Genomic DNA, 20,144 nt, shown 5'->3' with positions numbered 1-20,144 from the left:
ACCACACATTCATCAATGTGACTAATTTTTCAAAAAAGCAGGGGTGCTACTCGCAAAATATCAAATTGTCTCACCAGAAATTGCATTTCGTCTCAGTTAAAATCTCTTTTTGGCTCAGTTTGTCTCAGCTAAAATTATTTTTTGACTCAGTTTATCTCAGCTAAAATGACTATTAATCAGTTTGATAACAATATAAAGATAATTTTCAGGATCAATAAAACCATTAATAGCATACTAGGAGTACTACAATTATACATACATTCACTATTGCTAGGATTTTAAAAAACCTGCATATGATTGATTATAAGAGTCCACAAAATTGCTTTGAGAACTCTGTTGTTTTCATATATATTGCATTTATCATTTATGCCAATGAATAGTATCTGTTCCAGAATTTTACAAAGTAAATTTTAACTTTCTTATTATTTAAAATATAATGGTGTAACCTTTCTAAAAAGAAATATCTATTTAGTTTTGGTAATTCAAAGGGGAAAATACCCATTTTATTTTGAGCTCAAATTTCATCTCAAAATATATAACTATTCAGTTACAATGGAAGGTCTACAGATTTCAATAATTAAAAGAGAAATTCAGTAATTAAATAATGAGAGTTTAAGAAAATGTAAATAACACAAAAAAACCACTCTTTGATAGAATTCAGTCGGTGCAGTGAAATTTTGAAATATTTTAGGTAGGAATTTTTCAAGAAAATTTTAGGGAGCACTTCATAGCCAAAAATTAGCATATATAACATTTTTATAACAAACAGAAATATATAAAAACTATTATAAACAATTTAAAAAGACACATATAAATATACTTTTCTTTTTAAAATGACTTGCATCCCTTATTAAGTATAAAAGTAAACTTTTTAGTTGGCATTGACTAGTAGATTGAAACTTTCTTGCATTCACAAGATCAGTTAGTTGACTATGTTCTTTTAATTTATATAGCTAAATATACAATCATAAAATGTAATTATGAATGCACTTAGTAATCGTTTAAATGCAACAACTGTAGAAAAATATATCACATCTTTACAGTAACTAATTCAAGAAAAAACTTAATTCTACTTCTTTCTAGAATCACGATACTGGATTTTAAAATCGCGTGAATATGAATTGCGATATTGGGTTTTAAAATCGCGTGAATATGAATCGCGATATTGGATTTTAAAATCGCGTGAATATGAATCACGATATTGGATTTTAAAATCGCGTGAATACGAATCACGATATTGGATTTTAAAATCGCGTGAATATGAATCACGATATTGGATTTTAAAATCGCGTGAATATGAATCGCGATTTTGGATTTTAAAATCGCGTGAATATGAATCGCGATATTGGATTTCAAAATCGCGTGAATATGAATCACGATATTGGATTTTAAAATCGAGTGAACATGAATCGCGATTTTTGATTTTAAAATCAAGTGAATATGAATCACGATATCGGATTTTAAAATCACGTGAATATGAATCGTGCGGTTGGATTTTAAAATCGCGTGAATATGAATCGCGATTTTGGATTATAAAATCATGTGAATATGAATCACGCTGTTGGATTTTAAAAACACGAAAATACAAATCACGATTTTGGATTTTAAAATCGCGTGAATATGAATCACGATTTTGAATTTTAAAATCACGTGAATAAGAATAGCGCTGTTGGATTTTAAAAACGCGAAAATACAAATAGCGATATTGAATTTTTAAATTGCGTAAATAAGAATCACGATGAATAATTTTTAGATCACGTGAATACGAATCGCAATGAGTAATTTTTAAATAGCGTACAAATACGAAAAACGAGATCTGATATTACAACTGCGTGATAACGAATCGCAATATTGGATTTAAAAATGCGTGAATACGAATTGCGACGTTGGATTTTAAACTCGCGAGAATACAGATCGCGATATTGAATTTTTAAATTGAGTGAATAGGAATTGCTAGTACGATTTTTAAACAGCGTAAAAAAAGTCGCAACACATAAGTTTTAAATAAGTTAAATACGAAAATCGATGATTGATATTAAAATCGTCTGATTAAAAATCGCGATTTTAGCATATTCCAGCGTAGTTCCTAATATTTAAAATTCCGAAAATCAGCCAAACAAAAAAAAATCAAATACCGGCGGTCGAAACGAAACGCTTAGACTCCTTTCCACTCTATAGCGGAAGTCGCGGTAATCCGACTATCGTTCTGGCAGCTAGGGTTTCTCTAATTGGACTCTCTAAAAATTTAACTTTTTGGAACATGGTCGGAAATTTTAAAAATTGGGAGAAAAAAGCGGATTTCCGCTTTTTTGCGGAAGTCTTTCATTCCTGAATAATTACGTGCACTGTACAGAAGAAAAAAAAGTAAGATAATAACCAATAGAATAAGGGAAGAATACCCTCTTTTTTTACAAGATCACGTGCATACGATACTGATTGCTACTCACTGCTGTACATAATCCAATTGTAGACACGAAACACATATTCTATATGCATTCCAATAGCTGATTTGCCAAACGAAATTTCTGACATTTAAATGACGTATTTAGGAGGCGTGAACGGCAAAATGCTCTCCAATGACTCACGCTGATGTGGATTAATATTTGAAACTGAATTCAGGTTTGTCAAATTTTGGACGTTTTGTCTCAGAATGGCGCAGCTTTGGCAGAAGCTGAGCTAAATGTCGCAAAATGGCACAGTTATGCCGTTTTGTCTCAGTTTGTCGCAAATGGCGCAGGCGTAGCACCCCTGAAAAAGTGTTTCGTAAATAAGAGTGTATTGTTAATTATTTAAGAACTACAGTACTGAGGAACTACAATTATTTTCTTTCCAATCCGTTTTTTAGTTATCAATTATTTAAAGATATATTAAATGGCTTGAACATTTATAACAGTTAAACAGATTGCAATTATAAATAAAGCATGATTTTTGAACTGTACTTTGCATGAATAAAATTCCTAACTCTGAAACTATTTATCTTATCGACAAAGATTTAATGCATTAAATTCAGCAACAACAAAAAAATATAATAATAATAAATTTAAAAGTGACTTGCATTGATAACAATATTAAATGCTTAAATCAGTAGAAGCAAATAGTACATTTTATATGCATAAAAATTCTTTCAACTTTTGAACTGTTTGATTTATTGACTTTAATTCACTTTGATTTAGCACAAAAATAATAAAGAAACATTATATTGCAGAATATATTGTAGCATCGTAGACAACTAAAAACTAAAGCATTCAGAATTTTTGATCAATGGTAAACATTTTAAAAGCCTTACGAGAGAGCTTGAACAAAGTGGCACTTCATAAGAACTTTTAAATCCTTTACACGTAGTTGTGTGTAAAATAACTTTAAATAAAATTTACAAAACTAATAATCATTACATAAACTTAGCTACTAATAGGAGAAATTTTCCTAAAAAGCGTAGAAAATTAGCAAACTTGTATAAACATACCTTTTGGGTTATTTTTATAAATAGTTTCAACCGCATCTTCCATTCTCACCTGTTCTTCACCATGTTTTAGTTTGTCAGGTGCAGAACAAGGTACAATGCCCTAAAAAATGCAATTGTTAAAAAATAATTAGTTTTTTAACTCCCTTTTTTGTACACAATAACAGAGAAGATATTTACTTTAAAAAAAAATTATGAAAAAATAATTATTTGTGAACAAAAACATTTTAAGATATCATAATAAATATTTTTGGAAAAAAAATTTAGAAGAAATTTTAATAAAATTATTTGTGTAAAGATGAAACAAAGTAAGATAATCAAAAACAATATATGAGAGCCACTGGCCAGAAATAAAACTATAAAATTTTGCTTGTTACTACATTGGAGCATCTTAAGTAACATAAATTAAAAAGATAACAAAAATTGTGATGATTTGTATTTTACACTGCATAGTGCTTCAATGTAGCATCAATACTTTATGCTATTTCAAGTACCGTAACATATTTGTGAATTTTAACGTTAAGTTTTATCTCTCATTATCAACCTCAAAGTTAACATTTGTAAAACAGTATTTATTCAATAAATATAGAACCAACAAAAATGTTTTATGTTAACAAAAAACATTTTAAAATATGCTCCAACTTACTCCTTTGGAAGAAATATGTTTTGCTTGTAGACGCCTGTTTGCCAGCTCAGCGTTTTGGATCTGTCTTAGTGCTTCATCACATTCCTGAAAAAATCAAAATAATAAATATACCAATAAATTTATTTTTTAATCAACTAAGGATATCATGAGAGGGTCGAATAGGAAAATAAGATTTCAAAAAATTACAGTAGCCATCATTTATTAAAGTCATTTTAAATCTGAGGACGCTCTGATTTGAAAAACATGCATATAAATCCGTTCTAAAGTTTTAAACTTTCAAAGTTGAATTTCATAAGTGCACCAAAAATTTTATATTGCTGAACACTATTACTAAACCTAATCTTCTCTGTCTTCTTTTCAATTTAGCCTTGGAAAGGTCTATCCAAGATTCTGGTATGAATACCAGAGTAATCATCTTCACCTAGTTCAAATTCTTGTTTATTCTGATGATATTATTGCCCAAACAAAATCAACATTAATGAAGTCATATACTGCTATTGGAAGAACAGCTACAAAAATACACTAAAGTTTTAATGAAAGTAAAACAAAATATACAGCATTAATGCAGTCTACCACTCTAGTTAGTTAAATAGTTCTTAAATGCTGCTACTGTAAAATATTTAAGTACAAAAAATTTGTTTGATTTCCTTAAAAAAAATATTATTTTAGCATTATTTTTCATCTAGTCACTAATAATAAGGAATTAACTTGATTTAAAACTACATCAAGCTTCGAGTAAAAGAAATCTTTTTACGTTATTAATAATATAATTCCTTTATTAGATTTATCTTATTATCTAATAAACTATATAATATTGTGAAAAATGTGAAAGTTATAATAATGTGCAAAATTTTCTTTCACTTCAGGCTTGATTAAGTTTTAATTTAAATAAATTACTTCCATTCATTTCTAAATTAGTCAATTAATTTATTTTCCATTTTAAATAATTCAACATAATTTTATAAAAGTGCCATCTAAGATCTAACTAACAAAAGTGATAGATTGCCAGCAACAATAATACCAAATACATGTCTGTGTGCAAAACATCAGTGAATTTCAATTTTTTAAATATTGAATTGAACTTTTATTTTTTCCAGTTAGTTCAAAGTAGAAAGTTTAAAAAAAAGTCAATTTAAAAAAGAAAATTTACAAAAGGATCATCCAATTTACATTCGAAATTCGATAGATAATAAAAGTGTACAAAGAAAATGAGAATTTCTCTTCTTCTCATTGGCACGACAGTCCAGGATGGGCCTTGGCCTTCTCAACAAGCCTATGCCAAGACATTTTTCCCTTAGCCATTATTATAATTTACTAAGATATGATATTATAATTCATTAAGTATAAAATTTTGCTTCTTTTGTTGTATTTTTAGTTATAAATAATCTGAAAAATCAAGAAAAAATGTTTGTAAAGTTTCGGTACCTGATTTTTTTTTTTTTTAAAAATGCATATCTTCCAGCTGACATGGTTAAAGTTTTCCTTTTTTTAACAATTTTCTTAAAAATGGAAGAAAAGAAAGTAACCAATAACTGTAAATTCCTCTAGCTTTGTGCTCAATATTTTAACACATAATTCAAAAAGTACTTACAAGGTACATTTATGTTTATTCTTATGAGCAAACTTGCTTAAATTTAAGACATACTTGTTTCATACGATCTTTTTTCAGAGCATCATTGTATCGCTTTCTTGCTTTCATATCATTTTCTGCTTGTATGCGCTCTCTTTCTTCTCTTTCCTCCTCAGTCAAAAAATTTTCTTTATTATCAAAGTCATAAGCCTAAATAAAAAAATGAACTAAAATAACATTTTAAAGAAAGGAAAAATTAGCATGCCTTATACAGAACACACCTTAGGGAGTGAGCAGGAAAAAGAGGCAATTAGGAGGCAAATTCCCATGTGTGTGCACAGGGCCGGATTTAAGCTTGGCGGGGCCCTAAGCTACTGAAAATGATGGGGCCCTTTTAAGTTCAATTCTATTTCTATACACCTAAAGTAAACTGTCGTATTTTTTATTGCTGAATATTATCATCATATTATTAAAAATTTGATAATATTGCTTGATTGTTAAATATATTGATTGTGATGGGACTGTAATGTAGAGCCTTTCTATTATTACACATATTTTTTGAACGAGGAAAAAAACAGAAACTCATTTTAAGAACATCATAAGCACAGAGTAAAGATTTGGTATGTTAGAAGAACCATTATATGTATTTGGAATTTTAAATTATTTTATTTTTTCGAATTTTTTTTTTTTCTAAATTGTTTTTTTTTAAACGTTACATTTCGCTTTGCTGCTCTATGACTTAGAAACATGAAATTATGAAGGTGTGTCTAAAATAAGCAAAGGAGTTAGAAAGAACATAAGAAAATACAATTTGATAATTAGTTTTTTTTTTATAACCGCCGTTGAACAACCGACTTAATTTGAGTTTACGACTACAAATGTTTAACTCCGTATAATATTGAATAATCACCTTATAATTTTGAACTCAATCCAGAAGACAAGAGAATTGGATCAGTACCCAGAGGTACTGATTTGTTGTGAGAACTTAGAGGACTTTGTGACCACGGCAGATTTAACATGCACCAGTCACCATTTTATATATGGGTATTCTTCGGCCGGCTGGATTTGAAATCCAATTCTCACAAACACGAGTTCAACGCCCTGCCAACCAGGCTATCCCGGCCAAATTATTAGTTTATTTTATAATAGTCATTGAACAGCCAACCCAATTTCGAGTTTACGACTACTAATGTTCAACTTATTAGACTTCTAATTTTAAACTCAATTCAGAACACAAGGGAACTCCAGGATCAAGTATTGGAAGAAATTTTCGTCTTGGAGGGGGACGTTTTGATGGAACTGACCAGCATTTAAGTTACATGATGAGTAAAACCACAAAAGCTTTCCACTGTCAGTCTGACAACAAGGGGACCTATGATCCGTCTACCACTGAGGATATTTTACTTCGGCACAGTGGCTGGTGTAAGCCGGGTGTAGAATTCGTATCGACCAGTCAACACTGGGATTCAAACTCAGTGCCCTTGAGTCCATCTTCACTGGGTAATAACTCTACAGGAGGTACCAATTTTATTCATTTGCCAAATTTTAGCCATTTTCAAAATGTAAATAGAAATTCAATCGTAATTTTTGTAGAATAAAAAAATAGAAATAAACCGTTTTTCCTCTTAATCTGCAATGATTAATCAGAAGCAACCATAAGGTGCAAAATTAACAGGGGGTTTAGCTTTCTAGTTTTTTAAATACTTGTTAAATTATTAGTTTTTAACATGCATACTTTAAAAAAAATAAGAAATGCATTTTTCAGTATTAAGAAATAAAAATTAAAAACTGTCATCAGCTGGAATAGAGCCCGCAATCTCACAGTTTTGTGTTAGATTTCATAATCATCAGCCCCAAATATACACACCTGCCTTGCGGATATTTATTTATTATTATTTTTTATTTTTTTTAATTTAATAAATGAAGTTATTTGGATACTTGATATTCGTTATTACAGAATAAAAACCTTGGAAAGACAAATATTAGTTAATATTTAATTAAAGAAAAACCTGTATTGAAATCTAACGAATTGTCCCTGATAAATTTTGCGGCAGTAAAAAAAATATTGAAGCCTGATACCACGGATTTTTGAAACACTTTCTAGTTTTTCTATTTAATCAAATTGGTTTCGATGTCTTTCATCCCGCCTGTCTCATTAGTGATTCAGCATATTTCGATATCATTTTTGATTCGTTCTTACTTAATATTAATTTGTTTGCGACAATTAATTTGTATAACTTTTTTACTACATTTTTGCGAGGAGTTTAAAAATATAATATTGAGGGCATTAACTGAAGTTAAATTGGCTTTTTTTGTATGCCTCTTTTACCTACATCATCCACACACCCACACCCGACCTACTGCTTCTTAGAAACAGATATTAAATAGTCTCTTGATCAAATGATAGGACAAAATTTGCCTTTTAAACAAATCAAAAAACTTTACTACCTTTTAAAATTGTTTATTTTTAAATAATTTATTAATACTCAAATTGTTTAAAAGATATGTTCCTTTTCATTGACAACACAGTTTTATATTTTATCTAGCCATTTATTTATATTTTTAAACTTATTTTTTATTTGTTTTTATTTTATTAAATTAAATGCACAGATTTAAAATAAAAACAAATCTGCCAAAATTTTATAAATAGTTTCAATTTGCAATTTTAAGAAGTTATTTCGACTTTGCTTTAAAAATTTGAAATCCTTATAAATTAAAAAAAATTGGATGCCCTATTAACTTTAAGCACATAATAACGACGAAAATCAGGGAGTTAAAAATAGAAACAAGTATGATCAATAAGCAATAAAAGCATAAGCTAACTAAATAAATGAATTTTGTGTACGAAATTTCATATTTTACAAATTAAACATAATTCATATTTCAGGGATACATGGAAAATTTGGTCAGACAGGAGGTTTGATCAATATTTTTTACATATATATTTAAACATTTGTTTTGCTGATGATCCCTTGATTTCAATGCTCTATCAAGCAATATCACATGTTGCTTCTGTCCATTAGTAGTAAGTAAAATTACCACATCTGTTATCTCAATTTCATCCAAAATAAACCAAATCAAGAATTTTGGCAGATGGGCCTGTCAAGGAGGGAATTGAATGGTGGCCCACCATTTAAATAAATAAAGGAGTTCACGGATTCATGCACGATTAATTTGGAAAATAATAAATTAAAATCAATTACAATAATTAAGTAAATTAAACAATTAAGCTAGTTAAAACATTTAGGATAATTAAAAGGAAAAAAAGCTTTTGTAATAAATTGGAAAACATATATTTTGCAAAAAAGAAAAGTTAAAATTAAACGAGAAGCTCCTTAACGACAATGGGACACAACAGAAATCTCGAAACAGAGTGACCCTAAACAAGATTCTCCCACAGCCCTAAAAATTTTTTGCCCAGAAATCAGAAAAAAGGGTGTTTCTGTGGACAAAAGAGCCCACAGCAATTTAAAGGAGCTGAAAACATTTCCCACAGTGTAAATTGAGGCGGCTATTTGACTACTCCATGGAGTACCGCCTTTAAGGATCCATGGACTACTCCCATCACTGATAGCTACGAAAGCTACAGGATATTTTCATCAGTCAAAAGGCCTTTTTATTGCTCTTTTGTTAAAAAAGTAACAATTATTTTATACTTGTAAACACTTCTATTAGATTTTGAAAAGCGTTCGTCAATGTAATAAAGAAAAAAAAAATTATTTTAGGCTTCATAGGGCTCCAGCTCCGAATAAAACTTTAAAAAAAGAAGGAAAAAGTTGGATCTGGGGGCCCTTGCCATCTCGGGGTCCCAAGCTACAGCTTATTTAGCTTATGCGTAAATCAGGCCCTGCACGTGCATAAGCAGGCAAAGAGGTGAATGCTAATACATAGTAATTTGCATCCCATATTGCAACTTAGCAATACTTTAGTATTGCGAAGTTGGCAATATTTCGACTGTTAGGCAATAAATTTTTCTGTCAAAAAAAGCGGGCATAAAGGATAGTAAGATTGTGAAATTAAGAAAATCAAAGAAGATGATTTCAGTTTTTCTTTGAAATTCCCTGATTTTTAAAGAGAGTTTTAGCTTTCCCACACAATTTCAAAAAGAAAATTCCCTGACTCAGGAAAACTTCAAAGAAAATCCAGACCGTATTTTATTTATTATATAACCATGCAATTTTTAATCAGAAAACTTTAATTCTTTGACTTTTCTTTGATATTAGATTTTGTAAGCAAAAAAAAAAATATATCATTGAAAGCGGATGGAAACTTGGAAGTTTCACTAAAATGTGACATTTTTATAACAAATAATTGAACTGTATGATAGTATTATTTAATTTATATCTCAATAATAACTGATTCCTGTTACAGAAAATTCAGACTGATCAGGTTCCAGGTAAGATGTAAAAATTTTCCAGGTTTCAGTAAAAAATTGCAACTTTCCCTGACTATTCCCTGCATTTTAGGGTTAAAATAAAATTCCCTGACCATTCCAGGTTTTCCATGTACTCCCTGACACGCGGGAGCCTTGAGATTTTATCCAATTTTCCCTGACTTTTTCAGGTATTTCCCACAATAAAAAAATTCCTTGAAAATTCCAGGTTTTCAGGGTGGCCACCCTGTTTTATAAATCAAAATGCAACTTAAATACAGTGGAGCATCGTTTATACGACGATCACTTATACGACGTTTACATTTATACGACGTTTTAGTGTGGTCCCAAATCATTCCTATTCATTTTAATGTAAAAATATATCGTTTATACGACGCACAAAATCGGTTATACGTCGGTTTTTAGATTTTGTTCACGTTTATTTAATTTTTTATTTTTTCTTGTGTATTTTAAAAAAGGGCGGAATTTGCCAACATGAATGATACAGAAAAGGGTGCCAACAAGAATGCTTGGATGACGACCGTAATTTTTACTAGATGACTGAAAAAACTAGACAATGTTATGAAGAGGCAAAAACGAAAAATTTTGCTATTCATCGACCAATGTCCAGCGCACCCATCGATACTAATTATTTCGGAAAATGTAAAAGCTCTCCTTTTTCCTGCAAATTGCACAAGTGCGCTTCAGCCATTAGATTTGGCCATGATTAGAAATCTAAAATTGCATCATAGAAAGCAGTAAGTTCAACTCGCTATTCAAAGCATTGTAGAGACAAATAGCAAGAAAATATAATTAAAGGTATCATACATTCAAATTGCTCACTGCAATTTCTCTTCTTTGGTTATTTGTTTGTTTTGCTTTGTCTAATTTAGAAATTTATGTAAATCAACACGTTAAACATTAAAATTAACTGAAAACAGAGTTAGTTTCAGTTTTAGAAGTAAAAATCGATTATACGACGTTATCGTTTATACGACGTTTTTTGGTGGTCCCTTCGGCGTCGTATAAATGATGCTCCACTGTATGTAAAAATGTGAATTAGCTAAGAACACAGAAAGAACCAAATTTTATGTGCCATAAAATTTGGTACCTTTTCAATACAAATTTTACCATAAATTTAACATTTTACGATTCAATATTAATAATATAAATTCATTTAAATAGGATTCTAGTAAGATGTCATAACGAGTTTTCTAATAATTAATTAGCAGTAATATTACGATTAGTAATATAAATCTTAATTTAGATAAATTTAATAAATTTTTTAAGTGATGATGCCAAATAATTAATTATTCCAACTACAGCAGTTCCTCTCTTAGTTTATTTTCACAGTGAAAGAAACTTGTCAGGCATAATTAAATATAAAAATATAAAGTCTTACCAAATTATAGTCTCTTTTAGTTCCAAAGGCAGTCCCTTGCACTCCAACAAAGGGTTGCTCAGACTCCTGACACTCATTCATCTCCTTACATTCACAGTTTTTCTTGTCTAAGAAAACATATGACAAAATGAGTTCGTTTCAAGCTAAAGTTACAAGGAATTATCAATAAAAAACTATGTTTAAACAAGTGCAAATATTAGTATGAGATAATTACTAATATTACTATATCAGATAATACAATATATTTATCTGATAATATATATATATTATCAGATAAATACAAATATTTGCACTTGTTCAGAATTGCATAAAAAAGAAGTTTTCATGACTGTCTGTGAGGTTGTAGAGGAACGTGACCTTGATAACAAAAACACAGCAGGAGTCACTAGATTGTTTTTCATCTCAAATTTCTTTAAAAATTGCTTAACTTCAAAGAAACAGTTAAAAAAAAAATTTAAGATCAAACAAAGCAAAATTCCTTCTTAATGGAAAAAATAATTTATAGTAAAGTAATTATTACTAGCTTCATGTTAAGGGCAAGCAAGTTTTAAATTAAAGACATGCAACGCTTGCCGAGGTGCCTATTCCTGAACTTTCAGTTTGCTTCAGTATATTATGGCTGATATTTTATTATTTTTGGGTGAATCGGATTCATCAAGCATCCAGAACAAGATTTAACAAAAGAATTGCCTTTATCTACCTGCTCTCATTATAAATGAGTTTAATTGTATATTAAACACAAACATAAAAATACATTTTCAGAAAGTAAAGTCTTATCATGAAACCTTATATTAATATAACAGTCACCTCTCTCTTTCAGTAAAGATCTTATAGAAGCTGGAAGAGGGGGTGGAAGACCAGCAATATGCTTTGAGCGCTGTTTTTCCATTTCAAGCACTTTTTGACGCCTTCTCTGAGCTTCACATTGCTTCTCACGTGATTTTTTGATTTCAGCTAATTCATTAATAAGAGCAAGTCTTCCCCTTTCATCCGCATGTAGAGCTTGAAGTTCTCTTTTTATATCTCTTTCAAAATTTTCACTTGTCTAAAAAGAAAGCTTTAGTATAGTATCTTGAACAAAATTTCAATTTGATACTTTAAAGTTAATCCTCAACTTTCATAAATGCATTCTTATTCTAAAAAAAAAAAAAAAAAAAAAAAAAAAAAAAAAAAAAAAAAAAAAAAAAACACAGAAAAAACAATATATTGGTTTTTATTAAGATAAAAATTTTTTTTAACAAATATAAGATTGTTTGATAACTCTCAGAAATGGATCTTTTAAAGTATTTGCTTTCAAAAAAGTAAATTTAAAAATTTTATTTAAGCAACAGATATAAAATATACATTTATATAAAATATGTCTCATATAAATAAATAAAAAATAAACTAAAATTTCACACAACTAAAAAAATATAAGTTTTTGCAGACATACTGGATGAACACTAGAATGCTCACTTTTTGAAGGCTTAAGAATTTCAAATATGGTCGTTAATTATTAGCATGCCTTAAATTGATAAAAGTTTTTTTTTTTTTTTTTTTTTTTTTTTTTTTTTTTTTTTTTTTNTTTTTTTTTTTTTTTTTTTGCAGCTGACCCTGCAAGTATGCAAGATTTAAAATGAGAGATAAAAGTCAGAATCTATAAAGACATAAAGCCAAAACTTGCAATGAGAAAGGCAAAAAAAATATATATATTATTCAGATTTCTTATTGACTGATTAATAGACACTCCCTTTTAATTTTTTAAACCTTATAACTGAGCCAAATAGATATTTCAGGGCTGCCACTGGATGAAAACAAGAAAAATAGTTGCTTTAGTTGCATCATATATGAAAAAAAGTCTGCAAGATATATAAAATAGCTGTTAACATCATATCCTCCACTAACATAATTTTAATTATTTGTGCTGTAAAAGCATAAAATTCAAATAACATGCATAAAAACAGGGAGTTTTATTTTTATCTGTTACAGAACAGTTGAATTTGAAACTTGAATTTCCTTTCTTGGTTCTAATTTGCAGCTGCTTAGTTTAGACATTTAAAAAAAAAAAGAAAGAAAGAAAGAAATATTGCAATTTAATTCCCTTTTATATTGTTTATTTTTTATAACTGACACATTTCCCAATTTTAATGCTTATCAAAAAAATTACGATCACAACTCGACAAAACGAATATCACCATATACCTTTTTTTCTATTCTAAATAGCTCTAAAAAAATTCACATTTAGAGTAATTAAAGACAATTTTTCTAATTTTGCTATTAAAAGAGGGGAAAAAACGTAATCCTCAGAGATATTACATTAGCTTTCTGAAGTAGGAGGAGCGCATTCACATAGTGCGAATCCAATTGTCATGCTTTTGACATCAAACAGTGACAAATAATAAAGTTAGGATAAAACGAAAGAGCGGCAAAAAGAAGTGGGGGAAGGGGAAACTCATGAAGCTATTCTTCATTTTAGTCGCTCATTGGCTTAAAAAAGCCGCCGATTTTAAGCAACTCATTGCAAATTAGTTGTTTTTACTCATTTTTCTACTAAAATAGTCGCCATAGTTGCTATTGCTTCAAAATAGTCGTTTCAGTCGCCTCTTTAGTCTCCTATGGCAGCCCTGTATTTGAACATTTGTTTAGTTTGAAATTATCAAAAAAGTGTATGAAAACTTTATTATTAGCCTAAAGGCTTGTTTTAGATAAGCTCAACATGGCCTTACATGGCCATGTTACAGACTTAGGCTAAGTATCTCTCATCTCCAATGGATAACTGCTTTACTTTATAAACAAAAAAAAAGTTTAAATAATCAGATGATTTACCTCAGAAGAGTCAGAGTCTTCAGGATCTGTAATTTCTTTAACTTCAGGGATTTTTCGCACCTAAAACATTTATATATATTTATATTATGATTACAGAAAGCTTAATTTATAAACATATTGATAAATATATATTGACATTCTAAACCAAGTCAATCCTTGGGGCAGAATAAAGATTTTGTATGCAATAAACCACCATCATGTGCAGGAAAAAATAAGTTTAATCTGCAGAGAATTAAAGTCAAATTGCAAGTAAAATTAGAAAAAGATTTTAAAAAAATTTTTTTTCAAAACTTCTGTTATTCTTTTTCAACAGCATGATAGCCAAATACAAACTAGAATTGCATTAAATATTAAAAAAAAAATTCACATTTTTATGTCTAGTTTTATGGAAGACATTTTTTGGATGCTTTAATGGACCCTAAACAAATTATTTTATCACAAAAATGAACCATTCCCAAATAATATTACTATACAAGCGAAGACTTCACAAATTATTTTAGCATGAAAACAGCACCCCTACAAAATATTGTTGCTTAAAAGTGGACACGCAGATAATTTTTTATTTTGAAAATGAAGGTTTCCCAAAATTCCTCCTTTGAAAAACTGAGCAAATGACATTCTTAATTTACATAATTTCAAGATTGCAATTCCTCAAAAGAAATGGGTTTTTTTTTTTTCGAAAATGAAGCACTGGCAGAAAAAACTGAATTAGATCCAGGATATTATGAGTGGATTTACCTTTAGCATTATTTTTCACAAAACTAATTTATTGTAAAAACAGGCACTTCTCAAATATAACAGGCGACTGGTTTTGAGAATTGCATTAAAATACGGAAATTTCAGTCATTCTTTCTTACGCAAATTATTCTGTGGGTTTAACAATGGAAAAATATCTATTATACTTGTAAAAAAATAAGCCTAAACACAGGGCCTGAATTCTCCATTCGCTAGCTCGGTGTTGGCGACCAAATATTTAAGGCAAGGTACTTAGATTACATTATTTTTGATTTTGACTCAAAAATATCACAATCTGAGAGTTGGGCTCTATACTCCATTGCAAGTTAAGAAAAGACCATTGCAGTATAGGATTTGAGTAATCATCTGCGACTGCATATAGTTTTATGTTATTCTGTTATCAAATTATACAAATATACTTTAAAAACAATATAAAAGCTTTTAAAAATTCAACAAGTTAGACAGAAATTTAATTCATCTTATCCTTTACGATATATATCATATAATTATTTAAAAAAAGGTTATCATTTTGGAGTCTTGCTGGAATTCTTAACTTGGAGACATATTTTGATAAATAAGGAGAACATTCATTCTTCAAACAATATGGCGTTGCAATAATATTGGATTTGATTGAAAAAATAGCGCGTCCTAAACTGAAATGCTATTAACAAATCACATGAGACATGGGGAATTTTTACTTTTGTTTTACTGTAGAACAATCCCTGCAAAAAACAATACTTATTATTCTTTAATCAGTTTCCTTATATGCGAGCAGAAAGGCATACATTTGTAATGATTTTTAGACATCATTTTAATTCTTATCACTTGTTAATTGATTATTCAATAAGTTTTATTTTCCTCATTTCCCATGATAGAAAGCAAGCAAAAAGAAGGCTGTGTAACATCACTTCAAGAGTTGGCGATGTAGATATACATTCGAGTTGGGAGCTTAGCACCCCACGACACCTTAGACGCAAACAGCCTCTCTCCAAAGTAATGTTTTGTTTTTTTTTACTTGCAATAGAGTACAGGGCTGCAATCAGCTGATGGTATTTCCGATTTGTATTTTCTTATTTTATTATTTAATGATATGTGGTTGATATTGCAGCCATTGAGACCCCTTTACAGTTAATATTATTACTTTGCAATAAATTTGCTTCAATTTTACAAATTCTACATTTTTTTATGGTTTCGGACACTAAGATGCTTTTTATGCTATATCTGCAAACATTTTAAAAATTGTTTATTTTTTTGCAAAAATAGTGGCGAGAAATTTTTAAAGTTTGGTTTGCATCTTTAGAACTTAAATTTTACACCCTACTTCAATATAAAACAAAAGAGTTTAAATTTAAATGATCCATAGGTATTAACTAATTTTTAACATATACAAATTTGACATACTCACAATGAGAATATTGTCTAGATTTAATGGATCCTTTTCATTATTTGTTGTCATATCCTTTTCATCAAAATTCTAAAATTAAGAAAAAGTAATTTATAATTAAGAAAAAGTAATTTATAATAATATATATTAAGAGTTTTTTAAAAAAATCAAAATTTCTAGAAGCCATCAAATTGATAGTGGAAGGAAAAACATTGCATCACAGCTTTATGCTTTTGTGACATTTTATAATTATTTTTCATTTATAATCTGAATGAAAATAAATTGGTCAGAACAATAGAATAAAATGTTAATTCAAAGTCATGTTAGAAAAAAAAATTTAAAAACAGATTTTCAGGTAATGAAACTAAAAAAAAAATTTTTTTAATTTTTACTAGAGATCTGCCTATATTCTCTTACAATACAAGAAGCATATCACCTAGCTATGGCCATGGAACCCCAGAGCCCTGTCTTATTAACATAACAATTATTTGATATAAGCTATTACTTAAATACTACTAACATTTATTTGATATTATTAATCATTGCACTAAATATGAATGAGCATCAAATGTTTGTGGCATATTTTTGTATCAGTAGGTACAGCAGCCAAACTTTTTTTCAAAAAAAAAAATCCAAAAAATTGGGATAAATTTTAGCAACAGAGAAGCATAGAAAAAAAAAACACAGAGAAGATGGCATATAATAAAAATATAACCTTCAAACATCTGAGGCAAAACTTACATTCATTTAATTAATAATTGAAGAATACATATTTCATTACTAAATAAATAATGAGATAGTAACAAAACAAAAGCAGGTGGCTTAAACAAACAGGTATAGTGCGACTTTGAGGAGAACTCCTCCAATCTGAAAGTCTGGGGCTGTCTGCTGCTATAGTAACAAGCGAGAGCCAGTGTTTTCGCTACAGTGCGAGAATCTCCATATTTTTTTTTTCTTTCTTTTCTCGCATTAAAAAATGATTATTACCGCAAGAAATTTTAGCGTTCTATAAACCAATTTCAAAATTCGCGAATTCCTCGCATTTTGAAAAAAATTTCTCATTGCGCCATTTAGAATAAAATCCGTTTCACTTTTCTTCCTGGATCTTTCATTACATATTTTCAACATCTGTCCCATTATCTAGCTTCCTTATTTACCAGTATTGTTCAGAACCTTTAAGAACAACAGAACACCATCTCTCGGAATCACGGAATCTCTTTCAGAACGCATTTCTCTGCAACCATGTGTTTACTGTAGGTAAGGTTTCTCCATGTAAGACGTTCAAATTTAAAATTTTTCGCGCATTAATGTAAGATGGACAAATACCTTGTAAAGGCAATATCTTCTACTCCGAAACGGACAAATGAAAATGAAACAAATGCGGGCAGAAACGATCAAAACGAAACAAATACGCATTTGAGCAACCTAATGAGAATAGCTGATGAAAAAGTAGATGTAGAACATTTTTCATATGATGTGTAGCAAAAATATTCAATGCTTTAAAAATTAGAAGATGTTATAAATGTATTATAATTAAAGAAAAGATTTTTTTTCAAGTCTCTTTGCGTGTGTGTGTGTGTTTTTTTTTTCTTTTGTTGTTGTTTTTAATTTTTAGAAATCTCACTTAACTTTTTGAAATTTCACCCTGTTTTTGAGAAAGAGTGAAAAATTCTCACCCATTTTTTTTCTGTGATGAAAACACTGAGAGCACATTTCTAATGGGGGTAAAATGGAGGAAAGAAGGTGTCGATTGGTTTACTCACAATGACCTACGCTAAGATTAAGACAAAACTATTCACCCTACATCCCTATTCAAAGAGACCTTTCCTCGTAACCATAGCACTCGACATGATGCAAGACAGGTGATTGGAGGAGTTTTCCTGCTGCACTATACTGATCAGTGCCAGTAATAAGTTTAATAATTCATCATTAAACTAAAGATAATTATGCATTTCAAGTTACACTTTTCAGATTACTTTTAAACATTTTTAATCAAATATCATCTAAAAAAATCTGTCTAAGTTTGAGATGTAATTTAATACAATAAAATTTTATTCAAATTGCCCTTTAAATAGCTCTTAATAAGTTACAAATTGATTTAATAAAAATAAACATCTTTACAACATATAATGATTCTGTTGTATGATACAAATGCAACAGCTATAAATTTAATGAAACTTTACGCTAAAATATATGCTTCTCTAAAATCAAACACAATGTTAACTACAACTGCATTTCAAATTTTAAAATATTTCATCAATAATAACAAAAAACTTTATTTTTATATTTACATTGCTACTAAGAACAAAGCTACTTCCATTTCTTTGTTACTTAAAAATTTTGGGGAAATTTTTATTTAGTAATAAGAACTTTTAAATTCTCAGCATTTTACATAACGTTTGTTTTCAATATTCTTGACTTTTCCAAATAAATATTTAGTTATTTTTAATAAAACACCAAATTTTATGAGCAATATTGAACTAGAAAATTGACTAACACAGTAGATACATAGATTGCAAACAATATTCTGAAATAAGTTTTTTACATATTTGAAATTACTGTTAATCCGAGGAGGAACAAATTGATTTATTGTGTAATTAAATCTCTTATTTTTATCAAGCTTTTTCTTCTTACTCCTACTATCAAATACACAACAATACTTTTAGAATAAACATTAAAAAAATACTCCACAAATATAGACCAAAACTAATTAAAATAAGACCTCAAAAGGAGTAATTAAATGAAATTTAGCAAGTTTTTTCCTGGTTGAGATTCCATGAAATAACATAAAATTTCTCATTTTCTTTCAAAATATCAAATTTTTCCGATTTCTTTCAAATATTTTAGAATTTCTTGATCATTTCTCTACTAACATCTTTAATTTTAACGTAATTGCAACCAATTAATGATAAAACTAGTTTTAGAGGGGATTCTCCACTTTTAACTCAAAAAATTCAATCCTCAGAATTTAAGAAATTAATTTTGATTTTCATTGAACAAAAACTGTGTAACTTAGACAAATATTTATTTTCACAACCTTAATTCTCTATTTCAAAGATAGAGTGTGTTAATAAAGCAAAATTAAAAACCCCTGCACTCTTCTCCTTAGAATTTTTTTTTACATTTTTTAAGAATATTTATAATATAAGATAAAATATTTTGCAAAAAGGAAACTGATATTACCTTTTTTCTTTAAAAGGTCTAATAGCAATGAAAATAAACAAAGAGCAAATTTTATTTTCGAAATTGACATATCTTCACAATTCAAGTTCACACAAATTGGAGTATATTAAATAATGAACAATAATAATAAACAATAATATGGCAAAAAAGGGTAAAGAATAATTTTTGGTACAACTCACGGCAATCTAATTGTTTAACAGCTGCTGGTAAAATTTATTAGACTATTCTTCATTTGAAAATATTTATTTATTGACGAATTTCAAATTACGTACTAGAACATCAGTCGAATAAAACATAGAACCGCCACACATATAACAGTAAATACTGAAAACAACTACTTTAACTTTACTTCAACTGACGAAATGGACTACAGGTGACGTAGAGCAAAACTCTCTACCTATGGCAACACTTTGCGTACTTTTACCATTAGAGTGTGGAGAGTTATAGGAGAAGGAAATACGTGAGCTTCTCTTTTGATTTTTAAATAAATTAAGCTTTTAAGTTTGGAAACTATTTGGAACTGAAAACTACATTAAATATAGCTCTAAAACGAAAATGTCGTGGAAATTTAAAAAAAAATATTTTTG

General features: G+C 28.9%; 1 protein-coding gene across 5 annotated transcripts in view; it reads right to left on the bottom strand.

The window, feature by feature from the left end:
- Window positions 1-19,873, bottom strand: part of LOC107451476 (uncharacterized) — a 44,894-nt gene extending 25,021 nt beyond the window's left edge. For 2 of the 5 annotated variants that reach the window (XM_016067587.3, XM_071177206.1), the window contains exons 1-8: window positions 19,737-19,873; window positions 16,396-16,464; window positions 14,256-14,315; window positions 12,258-12,495; window positions 11,451-11,557; window positions 5,752-5,886; window positions 4,107-4,190; window positions 3,464-3,563 (exon numbers count right to left, since the gene is read on the bottom strand). In XM_016067587.3, the coding sequence (XP_015923073.1) occupies window positions 3,464-3,563; window positions 4,107-4,190; window positions 5,752-5,886; window positions 11,451-11,557; window positions 12,258-12,495; window positions 14,256-14,315; window positions 16,396-16,446 (775 nt within the window). In that variant the 5' untranslated portion in view covers window positions 16,447-16,464; window positions 19,737-19,873. Of the gene's footprint in view, window positions 1-3,463; window positions 3,564-4,106; window positions 4,191-5,751; window positions 5,887-11,450; window positions 11,558-12,257; window positions 12,496-14,255; window positions 14,316-16,391; window positions 16,465-19,557 lie in introns of all 5 variants that reach the window. The other 3 variants (XM_016067588.3, XM_016067590.3, XM_016067591.3) reach the window with 3 other exon arrangements.
- Window positions 19,874-20,144: the final 271 nt, after the last annotated feature.

The sequence above is a fragment of the Parasteatoda tepidariorum genome, chromosome 1 (assembly GCF_043381705.1).
Source record: "Parasteatoda tepidariorum isolate YZ-2023 chromosome 1, CAS_Ptep_4.0, whole genome shotgun sequence".
NCBI classification, from domain to species: domain Eukaryota; kingdom Metazoa; phylum Arthropoda; class Arachnida; order Araneae; family Theridiidae; genus Parasteatoda; species Parasteatoda tepidariorum.
This window is presented reverse-complemented; position numbering and strand designations above follow the sequence as displayed.